At 39.6% G+C, this 18919-nt stretch overlaps 1 protein-coding gene across 4 annotated transcripts in view; it reads right to left on the bottom strand.

Annotated features, from left to right (window-relative positions):
• Positions 1–464: 464 nt before the first annotated feature.
• The window catches only part of ift172 (intraflagellar transport 172), a 32347-nt gene continuing 13892 nt past the window's right edge, over positions 465–18919 (bottom strand). For 2 of the 4 annotated variants that reach the window (XM_058391157.1, XM_058391154.1), the window contains 29 exons: positions 18710–18802; positions 18552–18629; positions 15959–16204; positions 15606–15684; positions 15394–15514; positions 15158–15302; positions 14299–14388; positions 14105–14202; positions 13584–13719; positions 12536–12652; positions 11592–11734; positions 11241–11334; positions 11076–11140; positions 10288–10468; positions 9985–10094; positions 9321–9450; positions 9092–9190; positions 8382–8491; positions 8068–8131; positions 7736–7822; positions 7399–7515; positions 6926–7036; positions 6334–6453; positions 6062–6157; positions 5869–5928; positions 4701–4799; positions 4450–4603; positions 4094–4185; positions 1761–3919 (listed from right to left, as the gene is read on the bottom strand). In XM_058391157.1, the coding sequence (XP_058247140.1) occupies positions 3830–3919; positions 4094–4185; positions 4450–4603; positions 4701–4799; positions 5869–5928; positions 6062–6157; positions 6334–6453; positions 6926–7036; positions 7399–7515; positions 7736–7822; positions 8068–8131; positions 8382–8491; positions 9092–9190; positions 9321–9450; positions 9985–10094; positions 10288–10468; positions 11076–11140; positions 11241–11334; positions 11592–11734; positions 12536–12652; positions 13584–13719; positions 14105–14202; positions 14299–14388; positions 15158–15302; positions 15394–15514; positions 15606–15684; positions 15959–16204; positions 18552–18629; positions 18710–18802 (3225 nt within the window). In that variant the 3' untranslated portion in view covers positions 1761–3829. Of the gene's footprint in view, positions 1722–1760; positions 3920–4093; positions 4186–4449; positions 4604–4700; positions 4800–5868; positions 5929–6061; positions 6158–6333; positions 6454–6925; positions 7037–7398; positions 7516–7735; positions 7823–8067; positions 8132–8381; positions 8492–9091; positions 9191–9320; positions 9451–9984; positions 10095–10287; positions 10469–11075; positions 11141–11240; positions 11335–11591; positions 11735–12535; positions 12653–13583; positions 13720–14104; positions 14203–14298; positions 14389–15157; positions 15303–15393; positions 15515–15605; positions 15685–15958; positions 16205–18551; positions 18630–18709; positions 18803–18919 lie in introns of those variants that run through there. The other 2 variants (XM_058391155.1, XM_058391156.1) reach the window with 2 other exon arrangements.

The raw sequence follows: 18919 nt of genomic DNA, 5'->3' as shown, positions 1-18919 counted from the left end.
TTTGAAAACAGTTCAAAGTTGTAGAGCACAGGATTTTTTTAAAAGTTTAATGTCCATCTCAGTGGACATCAGGTCTTAAGAGTAATCATAAGGAATATCATTGTTTTGTATTAGTATGGCATGGATGGGACATTTGTGGACATATTTATAGCTAAATTTTGATCTGAAAATATGTTTGTCATTTTTAAATAGCTAATATTAATTTACTATACAGTAAATTAATTAGAGTATACAGTGAAATATGTCTGATGAACCTCTGATAAACCATCTGATTATAACTGCTTGGATTCAGGAGATGATGAGACAAAAGAGCAAGATAGGTGAGATACAATTTTGCTTAGCAATCACAGCATGTTCAGACAAATGCTGCATTAAATATATTGTATAGTGAGCTGAAAAATGTTTATTCAGTAGGGTATAGATATACAAGTAATTTTATTATCCAATTCAGGGGACATCAGGGATGAGGCAGTACCACTAATAGGGCAAGAGGTTGTTGTTGAGACATGAAAATGAAAAAAAGATTATTAAAAATAGACCAGAATTCCTTAACTGCAGTTAAAAATGTAGTAGTGCAACATAAGGTTTAGTTTTAAAACTGTTTTATTTTTAAATACAACAACTATATGAGTAATCAGCTGGAGACCACTTGTTCTCCTTGGATAACTGTTAAATATTATTGTTTGACTGTTAAATATGATTGTTGGTAAGTAATCACATAAAAAGCTGGATATCTTGCAATAGCATTTTTACCTTAAGTTTCAAGTTTATGCTCCAGAAATAAAAAAAAAAAAAAACAAACCAACAAAATTCTGTTCAAATGGCATTATTTTACATCTGTTATGACCCACCGTCCATTACAGTGGACATTTTAAAAAGCAATTATAAAAATTTGATGTTTTAAATTTTGTTTTCTGCCTCTTGTTTTTGGGTGTATTCCAGGTAGGAAAATAACAATCTTTTATTTTTTTCATCATTGGAACATAATTCAGGTCTGAAAGGGTTAATACAAATCAGACACGCAATAAATAATGTGTTCACTGAAGGTCATTTAAACATATTTAAAATATTTTAAAAATATTATGTCAACGCAGGTTATCATTAGAATTAATACAAGAATTAAAAAGAGAATTTTTAAAGATATAATTTCTTGCAGCTGTAGTATCCAGCTGTCCAGGTTTCTATTGCTCATTGACTGAATTTCAGCAGAATTCATGCTTATTTTGTTCTCGGCCATCGAAGCAACAAAACTACATGCTGTACACTCATACACTATGAGTCTGCCTTTACATGCACATGAATGTATTATGAAGTTGTCCTGCCCTTTGCAGCTATAACAGCTTCATCTCTTCTGGGAAGGCTTTCCACAAGGTTTAGGAATGTGTTTATGGGAATTTTTTGACCATCCCTTTTGTGAAGTCAGGCACTGATGTTGGACGAGAAGTCCTGGGTCACAGTCTCCACTCTAATTCATCCCAAAGGTGCTCTATGGGGTTGAGGTCAGGACTCTGTGCAGGTCAGTCAAGTTCCTCCACACCAAACTCACTCATCCATGTCTTTATGGACCTTGCTTTGTGTACTGGTGTGCAGTCATGTTGGAACAGGAAGGGGTCATCCCCAAACTGTTCCCACAAAGAGCATGAAATTGTCCAAAATGTCTTGATATGAAGCTGAAGCCTTAAGAGTTCCTTTCACTGGGACTAAAGAGCCGAGCCCAATCCCTGAAAAACAACACCTGAATTCAATGATTTATCCTTAAAACTTTTGGCAATATAGTGTATTTTCCTTACCCTACAATCTTACTAGTGCTTGAGTAAAAGCAGAAGATATCTCATCCACACTGCAATGGCTCCTGGTAATATGTATTATTTACATCATAATGAATTATAAAATACTACTATTAACCTATAAAGCACTGAAAAGTCTTACACCACAGAAGAAGAGTGAAACTTTAGTCTTTCATGCTTTTATTCAAACTGTGCAGGCTCTTTGTTGGTACGTAGAAGAATGAATGTTACAGCAGGAGCAGAGTTTTCTCACAGTCATGAAACAATCTTCCAGTGTTCAGGGCTTGACCTCAGCGCTTGCCTCCATAGCACAGTTATAGAAGAGAAATTATTATAACCACATTCTCCACTATCATATTTTTGAGTCTGGTTCCACTCCGAGTTTCTTCCTCATGTCTTCTCTGGGAGTTTTTTCTTTTCCTTGCCACCTCTGGCTAGCTCATAAGGTATAAACTGCAAGTTTTAGTTTTATAGTAGATTTCCGCTAATCTGCTTTGTGTGCTTTATAAATAAAATAGAATTTCACCATGAAAATGAATCTAAATGATTTCAGACATCCTCATTTTTTATGAGACGTACTGTATGTTCAATTCTACAGATAACTTTTTTTAAAGTGTTTATATGAATGTATTGTCAGATAGCTGATACATGCTGGCTATTAACCTAACATAACTTTACCTCAAGTAACTTCACCTTCTTTATGATTTCCACTCTTCAGTGTTCAGGTCTTTAATCAGACCTGAAATAGCAAACCTCCAATATCAATATCAGGTTGCCAGTTGTAGTAAAATGCAATCAGGGAGATAAACTGTATTAGTCCTGACTTGTTAAGAAGACAAAAAGTGAAATACACAACAACATAACTGAGTCACGGATGTATATACACATCAAAAGATAGTGTTTTATTACATTTGAATCATTCTCAATGTCACGGGTGTATAAAATTCATCCACTGCAAATCATCCAAAATGCAGCAGTACGGCTTGTTTTCAACCTGCCTAAGTTCTCCCACATCACCCCACTGCTGCGTTGCCTTCACTGGCTTCTGGTAGCTGCACGCATCAGATTCAAAGCACTGATGCTTGCCTACAAAGCCAAGAATGAACCAGCACCATCTTGCCTCAAATATCTTATTACTCCTCACACTGCACTTTGCTCCCTCAGGTCCACTAGCACTGCTCGACTGGTGCTAGAAATGTAAATGTAAAATCATACAGATACAGGTTAAGCCTTGCCATCATGCCTAGTCTTCTGAACTCGATGCTGTCATGAAGTACAGGGTAAACTGTGGAGCATCAAAATATGACTAAAAAGAATTAAATACTTCTGTGGATGGTAAATATCCTGCACTATGAAGGAGCTGACAGGATGGCTACGGTAACTCAAATACTCACTCTTTACAAACATGAGGAGCAGAAAAGCATTTCAGCTTTTTTCAGCTGTGTTGAACTTTGAAGCAAATGATACAGCATAGAAAACCGATTCAGGTTCTGGTCCTTTCAGCCAAGAACAGGGATCCGAATCCCTCTGAAATCCCTCTATCTGCTCTTCACAGCTGTAACAGATGTTGATCAGAGTCAGCAGTCTGGATGTTCTCCTCTGAGCACTGTCATCAAACCAGGAGCTTCTACCTGCACCAGAGCCACTCGCTGGAAGAGTCTGTTAAAGCTGAAAAGTCACTAAGATCACATTTTTTCCCTTATCCGCTGTTCTGACCCAAACAGGATCTGAAACTCTTGACCTGTATCTGTATGATTAAATGCAACTGATAAATGACTGTCTGATTATATATTGATTATATATAGGAGATACATGTTGTCTTTGGGTATTTTTAAGGTATAACCATCAGAAATGTGTACAGACTTACACTCAAACAATCTCTAGAACATTCCTTTATGTAAATAAATACATAAAATGATCAAAAAGCAGAGGAAAACAGCCGAGGGTGAAGCAAACGACGTGTAAAGTGAGTGAGAAACCCAAATCCGTCAGAGAGTCAGAAACAGAAAGCTACAGATTCAGTAAGTCTGAAAACCTTGCTCTTATTGGAAGGTGAATCCAGCAGATGGAAGTCCACCACACCAGCGTGATATAAAGTTCAGGACGTCCTGGCACTCGGGACTGTGAGTGGTCTACAAATAACGTTTAATGAAGAGTTTTACACATTACATCAATTATAGAACATTTATATTTGTGCATATTCAGCTTTGAATGAATATTTATCTATAAATATGTGATCTGCTCACACACAAAAATACAACTAACGAGAGGATGGTCTAATGTCTCTGGTGAATAAAATCTCTTACCTTGGTAGCCATGAGGAATTTATTCCAGTCGTCCTTGTTAGCTGCCATGCCCGGTCTTTTGAACTCCATTCCATCATGGAGAACAGGGTAACCTGTGGAGCATCAAAATATGACTAGATAAGGATTTTGTGCCTAGATAAAGTTCCTAAAAATATGTAATGCACTTTGTGTGTTCTGAGATGTTTTTCTGCTCAATACGGTGGTGATTATTTAAAGTGTTTGTTCCTGTGTGAACCAATCCGGTCATTTTCCTCTGATCTCTCATTAAAAAGAGCAACGAAACTCTTGCTCACTTGATGTTTTTTGTTTTTCGCACCATTCGGTCACTACTATGAGGAGAGAGAGAGAGAATAAACCTGTAATGACGCAGGGTAACGAGCGGACGCCGGTGTTAGCGGCGAGCAGCGAGGCCTCGTACGTTCCTCTCTCATCTCTGGGTAAAACCGGTTCTAACCGCTGCTCCATGGAAACAGTCAGAAGCCAGTCCCTGATCTTCTCCGTCTTGTCCACCTAACACACACACACACACGGCTCTCACAATCCATGCTTTATTTAGCTTTTGAGATACGGAAGATTACAGGTCTGTGTTTCAGAGAGAAATCCTTACAGTGACATGGAGCTTTGATGGAAGCGGGACCTCAAAGGGAATGTCTGTGTCCTGGAAGTCTGTGTGGTCCAACATATTCAGCGTTCCCTCTTCAATACTCTAGAAAAGAAGAACACAAAGCGTAAAGTGTATCTCACTTTCATACCTGACACGTGACTGTGATTATACTGTGCAAACACACAAAAAGTCCAGCAGATCTGTGTGTCAGGTTCATATCTGTACACTGTGCACTAAATAAACTCTAGCGTCTGGTGTATGAATGTTGTATGAAGGGTCGTATCTTCTCAGATGGAACACTCTTTTTTACTAATGAGACGTAGAAGCCTTTTCCCAGTCGATGGCAAATGCCACGTGATGTCCGCTAAACTTGAATATTTTTTAAATGTTAAAATAAATCACACATCATGGGCGTTTGTTAGACGTCTCGTTCACAGTACAATGTCTCGTTGGCCATCTTGAAATTTTTTCTCATCCAGTGTCAGTGTCAGGTAGCCCCGCCCCTTTTCCAAAGTGTCCAACGTTTCAACAGTCCACACCTGAATAAGTGACTCATCTGGGAAATGATCATAAATCTCATCTTCTTCTTGGACTTTCACTCATGAGCAAACTACTCACACAATTTAATCCATTCGTACTCAGCACCTCTGCAGGTCTTCTAAACAAGCTCTCCTTCATGTCCCTAGATCTCGGGACAGAGTGTTTGCAGTAGCTCTCAGTTCTCTCCAGACATCAGCTATACTCCTTTTGTCTCAGTTTTTCAATCTAGGCTAAAACTTTATTTTTAATAATTATTTTTTATATCTGGCGATATTCTTTATTGTGTAATTGAGCACCTCTCAGAGAGAGAGAGAGAGAGAGAGAGGAAGAGAGAGAGAGAGAGAGAGTCAGGGAGAAAGAGAGAGAAAGGGAGAAAGAGGGAGAGGGTGAGAGAGAAAGAGAGAGACAGAGGGAGAAAGAGAGAGAGAAGGAGAGAGATAAAAGGAGAGAGAGAGCTTTTATTCCTTTTTATGACTTGGTCAGTGTAACTTTTTAAAAGCCTTGTCATTTTATTATGTGTTTTGTACATGAAGATTTTGGATAGTGTGTAAGTTACGAGTGTGATGTGGGACACAACCTACAGTCTGACCTGAGCTAAAGGTTTTAATCACTGCATAAAACTCTGACTTACATCTGCCAAATCCAGGAAGTGGTTGAGGAAAATGAAGGCCATGTTCTCCGAGCCAACAGCCTGTAGAAAATGATAAGATCAGACTCTCAAATTAGAACTGGACATTACTGATATTACTCAACTGGACATTACTGATATTTAGTATTTAGACTTTCTGTCTCGGATTCTCTGCAGGGTTTCTGGAGGATCTCACCTTTGCCGCCAGGCCGGCTTCATAGAAAGCTTTATCTGCTGGGATAATCTCCGTGTGCCGAAGCAGTGAGATGGACAACTTGGCCGCCAAAGAACTCTGAATTAAAACGAACAGTGTTAAGAGGCAGCATTTACTTATGACCCAATACTCATAATAACTTTTAACTGACCCCCAGGATATGCAGTTTGATCCTACAGTAATCCCAGTCTAACACTTATATTGTAATATTAAATGAGTTTATGTGAAACACACACACACACACACACACACACCAGCTGCTCGATGCCTTGCGCTGCTGAGCGGGTTGCGCAATAGTGAGCGATCACAAGCATCTGCTCGAAGACTTCATGGGCTGGAGAGTTGGCTTCTGAAGACTTGGTCAGGTTCTCACACTGATAAACGGTGATAAACAAACAAACAAACACATTTTCAGAAGACAAGAAAGCACAACGTACAATTTTGACGTAATATCATTATCAGTGACTCAGCATTCATTATTCTAAAACATTTCTTGATAGGAACTTAACATTATTTCCACTTTGTACCTTGTTATTAGAATTGAAACTTGTTTTAACTCCTTATTTTGAATTACTAACTCATTATCTCTTTATATTGATTTATTTCCTCAGTGTTGAAACATCTCATTATTGCTATTTATTGAAAACATGAATATTGTACATTTAAGATCTCTTAATGTCCAGCAGGTGGCGCAAGAATAACCCTATGACTTCCATTTTGTCATATTTAGTAACATCTAAAGTTACTGTGTGCTTCAGGGCTTCAGTATAAAGACGAGACTCGGCCACAATCACCAGAGTATAAAATACATCCCGTTTCTTCTCTCTGGCAGAATCTGTAACTCACCAGCGAGTGTAAAACATCTCTCAGGTTCGCCCACATCCGAAAGGCTTTGGCGTCGTTCCTGTCCTGGAGGTTCATCAGCTCTAAGAACATGCGCTTGTAGATGTTGAAGTTCTGCAGGAACACATGAGAAACAATTCGAGTGAAATGACCGGAGTACAGCTCATAATAACTAGAATGTGATAATAATGAGGCTGTAATAATACAGGCAAGAGCGTGTCATATATAAATGTGTCATTTACATTTCTGGTATTTGGCAGATGCCCTTATGCAGAGCGTCTTACATTTTATCTCATATTTTATACAACTGAGCAACTGAGGGTTAAGGGCCTTGCTCAGGGGCCCAGCAGTGTCAGCTTGGTGGACCTGGGATCAGATCAATTTTCTAAGATGTTCACCCAAGGCATTTGGTTAATTAGTATTATCACTAATGCCTTCATTTAGCTAACTGTGGCTTCATCACAGTCTGAGTGTACCTCTGGACTGGCCGGCATCCCGTGCTGCACGTAGAGGTCAAGCACTTTCTCTGCCTCGCCTTCTTTGATCAGGTGGGTGGCATACAGAGCACAGTATTTATGCAGGACCTTAAAGTTCTGTTTGGACAAGCAGAAGAAAAGTGAGGGAGAAATGGAGAAGAAGAGAGAGAGAGGGAGGGAGGGAAAGTGAGAGAACAAGAGAGAGAGAGAGAGAGAGAGAGAGAGGGAGGGTCAGAGAGGTGTACAGTAAGCTTTTGACCATCAATATCCCATAAGGATCAGCTCATCAGTGGAGAGTCACTCCTCAGTGTTAGTGTTTATTTCAGCTTTAGCGTACCTGTTTAGATGCGATATCGATGCACTTCTCCCACTGGCCTCGCTCTGCGTACATGTCTAACGCGGCCATGACGTCCACTCCAACCAGCTAGCATCAAAACAACACCGTTAACCATCTTTAGCATTAAGCTAAGACAGTTTTTAAGTAGTCTTCGGTCAGTTTGACTAATATACTGTATAAAGCTTAAGAAAAGTACACGAATCCATCCAGGTTACTCCATGCACCTATTAATAACTACTTCATTTTAGGAACACTTTCACAGAAGGACAGTTTAGAATCGTGAAAGTTTAGAATCGTGGTGGTTTTATTTCTTTAGCATTGTGCTTGCTTACCAAGTCCACCTTGCCTCTGTTTTTCAGGTGTTCTTTGTAACACTGGTCAACGTATCCCTCCAGCCTGAAGACACAGTTAAACACAGTCTCACAAATCTTCACAAATCTCACACTTCTACTACAAAAAGACCAACTTAGAGTCAGCCCCCAAACTCAGTCCTAATAGCTGGGCCAGTTTCTGCCTGGACGTTTAGCGCTGGATTCATTTCTCCCAGCTCTGGCTAATCATACCACAACATGAACATTGAGACATGTCTAATCTCAGGTATGGGGTATGACGTGGCGTCAGGGAGATGAATGTTCCCAGGTCTCACCTCGCGTCCAACTCTTTGGCTATCCGCTTGGCTTTGTTCCATTCTTCCGCCTCTATGAACGCATCTACAGCTTCCTTAATAAGGTCCAGGTTGAGGAACAGTTCAGCTGCCTGGGTGAAAAGAAGACATTTTGTTAATTATCTCAGGACTTACAAGAGACAGATACACAAATATCTTCTAAGGGTTTTTAATTAAAATCCTCTTATCTGTACCTCTGCTCTTTCACATAATTATCCAATCACACAGACACACACCAACAGCTTCAGTTAAAGTAAACATGTATAGCATGTGAACATTAGCTTGACCTGTGTCCACATGACTGTATGCACTGCAGTGCTGCTGATTGGCTGATGACTAGCTGAACAAGTGTTCCTATTAAAGTGGCCTGTGATTGTATATGTCTGTGTCACGGACATGCTTTTGTAAAATGATTTAATAAACTGAGTGAATACAGAGTTTTACTGTTTTTATATTTTGCTTTATCCGGAACTCTGTGTGTGTGTGTGTGTGTGTGTGAGAGAGAGAGAGAGTGTATGTATGTATGTGTGTGTGTGTGTGTGTGTGTGTGTGTGAGAGAGAGAGAGAGAGAGAGAGAGAGAAAGACAGAGAGTGTGTGAGTGTACAGTATGTGTGTGTAGACACAGAGAGTGTATGTTTGTTTAAGAGAGAAAGAGTGTGAGTGTGTGTGTGTTTGTGTGTCATCTACATACCGCAGTGTATTTTCTCTGCTGCACCAGACGTGGTCCTACAGTCTGAACCACACTCACAGCTCTCTCATGTGTTAAAAACTTGATGGCTAATTCTGCTGCCTGAAAATATCCATACAAAACACAACAAACAGAAATGATTGTGTGTGTGTGTGTGTATAAAGTATGATCGTTATTCTGATGTCTAAAATTAAAATGAAGAACACTGCAGGGACGCTCAGAGTCACGTTACCTTCATCCAACATGTGACCAGAAGGGACGTGTTGGACAGATCATTGACCTTCAGGTAACAGTCCACTGCCCGAGCGTATTCACCGCTCTGCTCCCACTCCCGAGCCTGCTCGATCATACCCTCTACACTGCTGCACACACACACACAGTAACTGCAGCAGATAACACACTCATTTGTCTTGTATCATATAGAAAATGTCAGTTCATGTTGATCTTCTGGCCCTGAATTGAAATTTTATTTGCAGAATGTGGAAGAGGAAGATGAGGAAGAGGAGGAACAGGGAGTTTTGGCCTGCTCACAGTCTCCGCTCGAATTCATCCCAAAGCATGAAATTGTCCAAAATGTCTTGGTATGCTGAAGAATTAAGAGTTCATTTCACTGGAACTAAAGGGCCGAACCCAACCCCTGAACTGAGTGATGTGGAGGGGTGTCCCAATACACACATATATATATATATATATATATATATATACACATATATATATATATATATATATATATATATACACATATATATATATATATATATATATATATATATATACACATATACATATATATGTGTGTATATATATATATATATATATATATACATACATATATATACATACATATACATATATACACACATACATACACACACTTTTTTTTTTTTTTTTTTTACCGACTGCCACTTTTTGCGATCTCTTTCTCATACTCCTCCTGGAGAACACTCAGTTTACTGGGTATGTACTCCTTACAGATCCGAATGGCGTCACTCCACATCTCGGCTTCCTGAAACACAGGGAAAAAAAGAAATTACATTTAGAATAGAATTGAGTTCAGGAGATTTCACTTTATAAGAAATACAGTAAGATCTTAGACAAGTAAATTAGAAAAAAATAAACACTAAAATTCAAAGGGTTCTGAGAACTGAGACTAAAATCCTGTTTTTTATCCAACCTGTTATGAAAAGTAAAAGATTTACTCTGTAAAATTTGATGACCAGCTCAGGTCTCTGGGCACGGAGAAGAAGAGCTTCTGCTTTCTGGAAGTCTTTCTGCTTGAGGCAGCACTTGGCCTGCTCCACCAGCACATCAGCCACACTGTCCTGGTCATGAGCCTCAGCCACACGCTGCGCTCCGGTCCAGTCTTGTATATGTAGGTACCTGCGTACATCACGTTTATTAATAGCTTAAACAACCATTTTCTATTAAACAGTACTCAAGAGAAATGTCTGAAAGTGTACGTTTAATTAAGAGCCTAGGAAAGAAGTGACCGGTGGATCTCCATCACCTGTTTAATGTCTGATTTCATGATGTAGGAAGTGGACCTTATCCTAGAAGATTTAATCAGGTTTATATTCTGAGGTGTCAAAATTTGAGGAGAAAACTACCTTGAAAAGATTAGGTACTCATTAAGAGGATCGGAAAAAAACTTCTTTAAGATGTGGCGCCCTTTCATTGATTATGTTGACCGTTTTAGCTAATTATTACTGCCCCCCCTTTTAAATGTATTATATTTTATTTTATTATTATTATTATTATTATTATTATTAATTAATTAATTTATTTATTTATTAACGACAGCTGTAATACTTAGCGGATTTAATGGATAGCATGAGCGCTACTCTAGGGTTTTGTTGGTAAGGGCTGGGGGTTTGTTAAATGTTTTGTATATGTATATTGAAAATTCAATAAAACAAAATTTGAGGAGAAAACAATAGGACTGGTTAAACTGGTTAAAGTCTTCAAAGCCTTAAAAAAGGTGACTTACATCAGCACCGCCTCCTTCGGCCTTCCTGCTTTGATGAACTCCGTCTCGGCTTCGCTAAATTTACCCTTGAAAAGGAAACTAGTGTTAGTCCAGGTTTTAATGAATTTAATTCCTCAGCACAGGCAGGAGAAAGGTAGAAAGGTAGAAATGTAGACATTAGAGTACCTCATCTTCCAGAAACATGGCATTCTTCAGGTGGATTTCTGGGACCTTGTGTTTCGAGGATAATCGCGCCAGCTCAAAGGCGAAGTCAAATGAACTGGGAGAAAAGGATTTACAGGTTGTGAAATGGATGTGCATCAGTGTGAAATATTTAGTGTCGTGTTACAGGGTTAATGTTAAAGGTGCATGTACTGTAAGCTACAATCATACAGCTGGAACACTAAAACTGGTCACGGGTTGTCTTAAATTATGAGTACACTGTAAGTGTTCTGGTGTTAATAAGAAGATCAGTACTGGCTAAGCATTTCTAAAACAGAACGAGGAAGTGATTTAGAGCGAGGTATAGCTCCTTACCGGTTTTCGGCTGCAAAATCGATGGCATCCTCCAGCAAGCTGAACTTGTTGAGAAGTTTAACAGCGGTCTCTCCTCCCAGATTCTTGGCCCACAGGTACACCACTTGCTTGTGGGTGCTGGCTGTCCCGTGGCTCTTCGACACCTGACATACACACGGACATATTAAAGCATTGTTCCTCGTCTTGTAAGCAAGATCATCACATGCACATCCTTCTACAGAGTGATAAATAATCCAGGAACTCGGAGCAGAGAGCTGGAACTAGCTTATTTCATAGACGTTCCATAACAATTATTGTAATTATAAACTGTTCAAAAAAAGCAAGTTTATTAATAAATCAAGTGACCACATGCTAGCTGATTCTCCACAGGTCCACCCTTTCCTTTTGTATCAGCAGGTCAGTAATAAAAAATAAAATTTTCAGAAGGGAAAACTTTCCCTATTTTCCCCTACCAGGAACAGATTCAGGGTTCAGTAGTGATGACGAGGTGATGGCTTCATCACCGATATGCTAAAAGTTAGTATATGATTATGAACCAGATTAAGAGTTAATCAACAGCCTGATTAAAGTATAACATAAAATCCTCTCTGCAGTCTTCTCCTCCTTCTCTTCTGGACATTAAAGGACACAGGTTTGTGAAGTACACTAATTAGGATAATGTGACTTTCCTACTGTGTCAGACTCTGATCAAAGTCAAATTGCATCTTGAGAAAACACCTTAAAAGAATGAGAAAAAAGCACTATATGGACTTCTCAATGTTCCTACAGCCTATACCGACTGACAGGAATATATCATTATATCAGTGACAGCTTGAGACTAGTGTCTGTAATATTTTAGTACAATTTCTACACATTTATTAAGTTTAGTTTTAATCCAGCTCTTTAAGCACTATTGTATACTCTGCTTCACTTGTATGTTCCTATGGATTAATAAAAGCACATACTCTATACGCTTCCTCCCACATCTCGTTTGTCCCGTACATGTTAACCGCCGCTTTCCAATCTTGACCCTGAATGTAGTGATACTCCGCCTCCTGGAATCTTCCCTCGACCTCCAACTCCTGAAAAGCATGACCATGTTTAGAAGTAAGCTAAACTATATTGCCAAATGTTTTGGGACACCCCTCCAAATCATTGAATTCAGGTGTTGCTTTTCAGGGGTTGGGCTCGGCCCCTTAGTTCCAGTGAAAGAAACTCTTAATGCTTCAGCTTCATACCAAGACATTCTGGACAATTTCATGCTCTTTGTGGGAACAGTTTGGGGATGACCCCTTCCTGTTCCAACATGACTGCACACCAGTACACAAAGCAAGGCCCTTAAAGACATGTATGAGTGAGTTTGGTGTGGAGGAACTTGACTGGCCTGCACAGAGTCCTGACCTCAATCCCATAAAATACCTTTGGGATGAATTAGAGCAGAGACTGGGACGTCTGCCTTTACATGCACATGAATGTAATATGGAGTTGTCCCACCCTTTGCAGCTATAACAGCTTCAACTCTTCTGGGAAGGCTAACCCTAACCCTAACCCACAAGGTTTAGGAGTGTGTTTAATAGAATTTTTGTGAGGTCAGGCACTGATGTTGGACAAGAAGGCCTGGCTCACAGTCCCTGCTCTAATTCATCCCAAAGGTGTTCTATGGGGTTGAGGTCAGGACTCTGTGCAGGCCAGTCAAGTTCCTCCACACCAAACTCACTCATCCATGTCTTTATGGACCTTGCTTTGTGTACTGGTGTGCAGTCATGTTGGAACAGGAAGGGGTCATCCCCAAACTGTCCCACAAAGAGCATGAAATTGTCCAAAATGTCTTGATATGAAGCTGAAGCATTAAGAGTTCCTTTCACTGGGACTAAAGAGCCGAGCCCAATCCCTGCAACACCTGAAAACCTATACCTGAATTCATGAAGGGGTGAAGGGGTGTCCCAAAATGTTTGGCAATATAGTGTATGTCATGTAAAAACACATGATATTTAGAATATAAAGGAGTCTTACTTTGGCTAAGTGAATGTGAGTCTCCTGGAGCAGCTCTTTGTGGTATTTGGCAACCAGACGGATCATGTCATCGTAGAGCTTTTTCTTCTTGTACATGGTGATGGCCATATCAGGCTCTCCAACAGTGCAGAACAGCCTGATGAAGAAAAGAAACACAATTTTCTCAAAGACAGAGAAAATGAGTATTTTCTGCATTTTAGGTTTATAATCCAGACCTGCAGGAATCACGACTGAGATGGTTGATGATTCTTTAAAAAATGGTCATCTAATGTTCTCATAGCTGACATTTTCTATCACGCTGCTCCTCGGAAAACGCCGAAATGTTTGTTTCTGTCCGTACTGTTTTCAGTGTAATGAGCTTTCGCTAGAGTTATGTAATGAGCACAGACGAGCGGACTGATACCCGAGACGTACCGGTGCTTTAATACTAAATATAATCCCTCTTGGAATGTTGCTTGTCCAATCAGATTAAAGGACTGGAGATTAATGTGTTCAATACACGGTTTTTACGTCTGATGTACCTTTCAGCTTCTTTGTACTTCCCCTCCTTCTCCAACTCGACGGCACGACTGATGTAGAGCTCAGACACTTCACTCTGACTCATGCACTTCACAGCAAGCTGGAGTTTACAAAACAGACAAAAAGCAAACAGCTTTACAATAATGCAATTTTATAAATATTCCTCTTGTGTGTGAAAAAGTTGTCCCTATCTGACCTTGTGAGCTTGTTCCCATCTGCCCGCTTCAGTGTACATGTCAATGGCGTCTTTGATATGGCCTCCTTTCACAAACAGACGCTCTGCTACCTTTAAACGTGCAATAGACGGAAATCTAATTAGCTCTGGATACAAGAGTAATGTGTATTCATGGGAAAAATAAATAAAAGTGCAAAAATATAAGAAATACAATTTAAATAAAAATATAAAATAGAATATAAAATATAAGAAATACAATTTAAATAACTATGTAAAACTAGAATCTAAAATATAAGAAAGACATTTTAAATGAAAATGTAAAACTAGAATTATAAAATATAATAAATACAACTTCAAAAAAAAAAACGTAACACTAGAATATAAAATATAAAAAATACACTAATACAAAAGAAGAATGTAAAATAAAAACAATATCAAGTCTAAAAAGAATACAAGAATATAGAATATAAGAATATAATACAAATATAAAATATATAAAATAAAATAGAAAAAATAAAAATAGAAACAATAGAATAGAATAAGAATAAAATAAGCAGAATAGTAATGGCGTCCTAACAGATGGGTCTGGCGTTTAAAGGTACAGTTGTTTGTAGTTGTTTTTTAACCCAGAAAAAATGTCTCTATTATGACATTTGCACTCAGTTTCAGCTAAAACGTTTAGATTTTCAGTCCTCTGCCCAACACACCAGCAACTTTCGCCTCTTTCGGTATCGAGGATCACATGTGGGTGTAGGAAGAGGAAAAATGGGCCACTGGAGCAGCTCTTAATCTTAACCAATTTCAGCACTGATAAATCAGTGACTAATAAATCAGTTTATTAAATGATCTATACTGAAAAGAATTCAGTCATCTCTCCGACCTCATATTCCTGTAGAGATGCATAATGCTGAGCAATCTTCAGGTAGTATTTCCCTGAGGATTTGTCCTCCTGTAACTCCACGATGTGCAGGGCTTTCTTCCACTGACGTGCTCCAATCGCCGCTTCCACCGCTTTGCTACCACACCTTCATCAGGAGCACATAAATGAGTGAGCACTGATGTTTGTCACTGATGTTTCTCACACTTCCAGCATGTTTGTAATAACGTCACTCTTACCCAGCCTCAATGTAGTGATTGACTGCAGCATCCATTCGTTTCTGCTGGATGAGATAGTCGCCCCAGGCCTCCTCCAGCTTCACCACTTCAGAAGGAAAGGCCACACGTGCTAACTCCACAGCTGTGGCAGGGGATGATGATTTTACGTTATGCTAATATTTTTTATTCGTAGCGTATCCATTCGCAGCTTTAGGGTGTGGAGATATGCTCACCTTTTTTAAAAGCATGGCCTTTGCAGTAACTATCGAGTGCTCGCTGGTTATTACTGATCCTCTCGAAGAGGTCTCCTGCCTGATAAGAACAAAAACAAAAGGATTGTTAGCAAAAAGTGACTAGTGATCTTAAATTGGTTTGCATTTTATCAATATACATTTACGGCAGACACCCTCAGCCAGAGCAACTGAACAATTGAGGGTTAAGGGCCTTGCTCAAGGGCCCAGCAGTGGTCCTGGGATTCGAACACACAAACTTCTGAGCAGTAACACCTTAACCTTTAAGCTACCACATCCTTACACAATCAGATATTCAGAACTGAAACATTTTCAACACAACAACACTGACTCACTCGCTCATAGAACTCCTGCTTGATGAGAGCAGAGGTAATGCGGGTGATGATGTTGCTGGACAGGAGCTCGTCCCTGTTCATGGCTAGCCAGGCCGCTTTGGCTGGAAGTCCCGCCTTCAGGTAAAAGTTCACGGCTCCTACGTAGTCCCCTTCGCTCTCTTTCATCTCCCCGGCTTTCTCGTATTGTTTGGTGTCCATCAGCCAAGCGGAGTAGCTGCGACGCAAACTGTCCACTTCTGGGAGACCCTGGGAAACATGAGCGGACGAGGGATTAGCAAACGGATGCTATAAGAGAGCTGTGGCAATAATATAACGTCATATACATGATGGACAGTCAGCTGGATGTAGTAACTCAATAATAAGGCTGGATTTTCTGAGTTTGCGATGGGAGAAATGAACACAAAATCAAACACTCAGATTTTCGGAGGAGTTTGTTGTTATGGAAAATGATGCAGATTATCAACTGATTTGTTCGGAGACGCGTCGTGTAACATCATCACCACACACACTCGGCCTCTTATATTCATGTGTGGATTTTTGGTTGCAACATTTACAAAAAAGATGCAAAATCCTGGAGGGAGTGATTAGCAGTCGAGTATTTTTGTCATGCTGCAGTTTAGCACTATTTTTTAAATTCAATTTTATTTATTTCTTTAGCACTTTAAATAACAACATTGTATGTTTTATTCCTAATGAGAAGCCTGAGAAAAACCTCCCTGAGATGATGTGAGGAAGGAACCTTAAGAGGAACCAGGCCCAGAAGGGAACCTCAACCTCATTTGATGGACAATGTAAAACTTTGTGCGTTAAAGGAAAAGTTCACTTCCAGAACAAAACAGAAATCTACAGATAATTTCCTCAGCCCCTCGTCATCCAAGATGTTCATGTCTTTCTTTCTTCAGTCGTAAAGAAATGACGTTTTTTCTGAGGAAAACATTTCAGGATTTTTCTTCATATAGTGGACTTCAATGGTGACCGCGAGTTTGAACTTCCAAAATGCAGTTTAAATGCAGCTACGAACAATCCCAGCCGAGTGACCTTTCGGCATGATTACATAGTACGTAACTAGTGCTAGACAAGGTTTTGTAATTATGTCAAAAGGTGATGTAGGTGGAGCTACAGACCCAGTGTTTACAAAGCGAATGTACAAAGACTAGTGGTGCAACGGATCACAAAAATCACGGTTCGGATCACGTTACCGTTTTTGAGTCACGGATCGGATCATTTACCGGTTCAGCAAAAAAGGGGGAGGAGACTAATTTAATTTGCTTTCCATTTATTACAAAAACGTTACAGCAAGGAACTTTTGGTTTTAACAAAAATAACCTATGGAACCTATTGTTTTAACAAAAATAAAATCAAGAAATTACCAGCTGAATAGATAAAATTTTAAAATAAAATATTGAATACTCAGTTGTTAAAGTGCAGCATGTGAAAAACAACCTGAGACCTGAAAACAGACCAAATCTTATAATGACAATTTTTTTTTCCCAAAAAGACAAGAACCAGGGTGATGTCGCTTCATATGCGTGGTCATGCTCGATGTATTGCCGCTTTCATACGGCTTTCTCATGCCACATTGCCTACACACTGTAACCGTTTTGTCCACCACCCTTCTTCTGTCATCATTATAATTTACGGGGAAGCCAAAATGCTTTCATACATGCAATTTGAACGACGCGGGAGGCTTTTCAAGTTCTTCTGCTCCACCGCTAGCCATTACTGTTGACTGATTAACATGCCCCGTTCACGTGAACACGACTGCTCTGTGTAATTAATTACTTAAAAAGCAGTATCGGCAGAATAATGTCTTTCACTCTGCGATCGTTAAAAAATTAAGATTAATCCGCAAGTTTAAAAAATGACCACTTAACCCGCGGATCACGTGCATGCCAAACCGCGGGTCATGATCTGCACGGATCACGGATCAACTGTGATCCGTTGCACCCCTAGCAAAGACCAAGGAAGTGCAAATAAGTCAAACGCTCCTTACTAACAAAAAGGTACATATAACTTTGTGTCATTCCACACGCAACAAGATTGGAGCGCTCCTCCTTCTCCACATTAATAAACTGGGTCTACGTCACGCGTGACCTTCTGACGTTATGATGTAGTACGTAGCGTTGTGGACGTGCATCCCAGAGCTAGTGCTAGATGAGCTTTTGTGGTTAAAAAGTCTGACAGAAAATGACAGAAGGTTTGGCTAGACAAAAGCCTTCTTCCTGGACTGGGATGGTTTAGAGATCTTTGAAGCTGCATTTAAACTGCATTTTGGAAGTTCAGACACGCGGCCACCACTGAAGTCCACTATATGGAGAAAAATCCTGAAATGTTTGCCTCAAAAAACATCATTTCTTTACGACTGAAGAAAGAAAAACATGAACATCTTGGAATGCAAGGGGGTGAGGAAGTTATTTGTAGATTTTTGTTCTGGAAGTGAACTTCTCCTTTAAAGTAGCTTTGAGTGTAGCTACTTGCTGTAGCCCGTGAGTGGTTTGTTGATGGACGAGTTACCCCTGATGCACTGACACAGTAAGACCTGATGTCAAGTCCCTGATGAAGCCAAGATCCAGAAGAAACTCTTAATATTTACCTTCGCCTCTGCTATAGCGATGCATTTGTCCCACATTTGTAGCTCTTGGTACATTTCCATCACCTCATTGACTGCATTCTGCAGGACACAGCAATACTATCAGCACTTATTTACAGGTCAGGTTCTCTCTATACGGATTAAAAAAAGAGCCTACTTACGTGTTCTAAGTAGAGCATCTCAGCGAGTTTATAGTTCTTATCTAGCATCGCTAGCCGTGCTTTCACTTTATAGTGCTCTTTGCCGTCGCCTCCCTACAAAAGAACCGACAGCACAAACACTTCATTAACAGGATAAAGGTGTGTGTTCTGAACAGTTTCTGTCTGTTAAACATACAGCATTATGTTACCAGCATTTTATGAAATGTACTT

This window comes from Hemibagrus wyckioides, linkage group LG06 (assembly GCF_019097595.1).
Source record: "Hemibagrus wyckioides isolate EC202008001 linkage group LG06, SWU_Hwy_1.0, whole genome shotgun sequence".
NCBI lineage: Eukaryota > Metazoa > Chordata > Actinopteri > Siluriformes > Bagridae > Hemibagrus > Hemibagrus wyckioides.
This window is presented reverse-complemented; position numbering and strand designations above follow the sequence as displayed.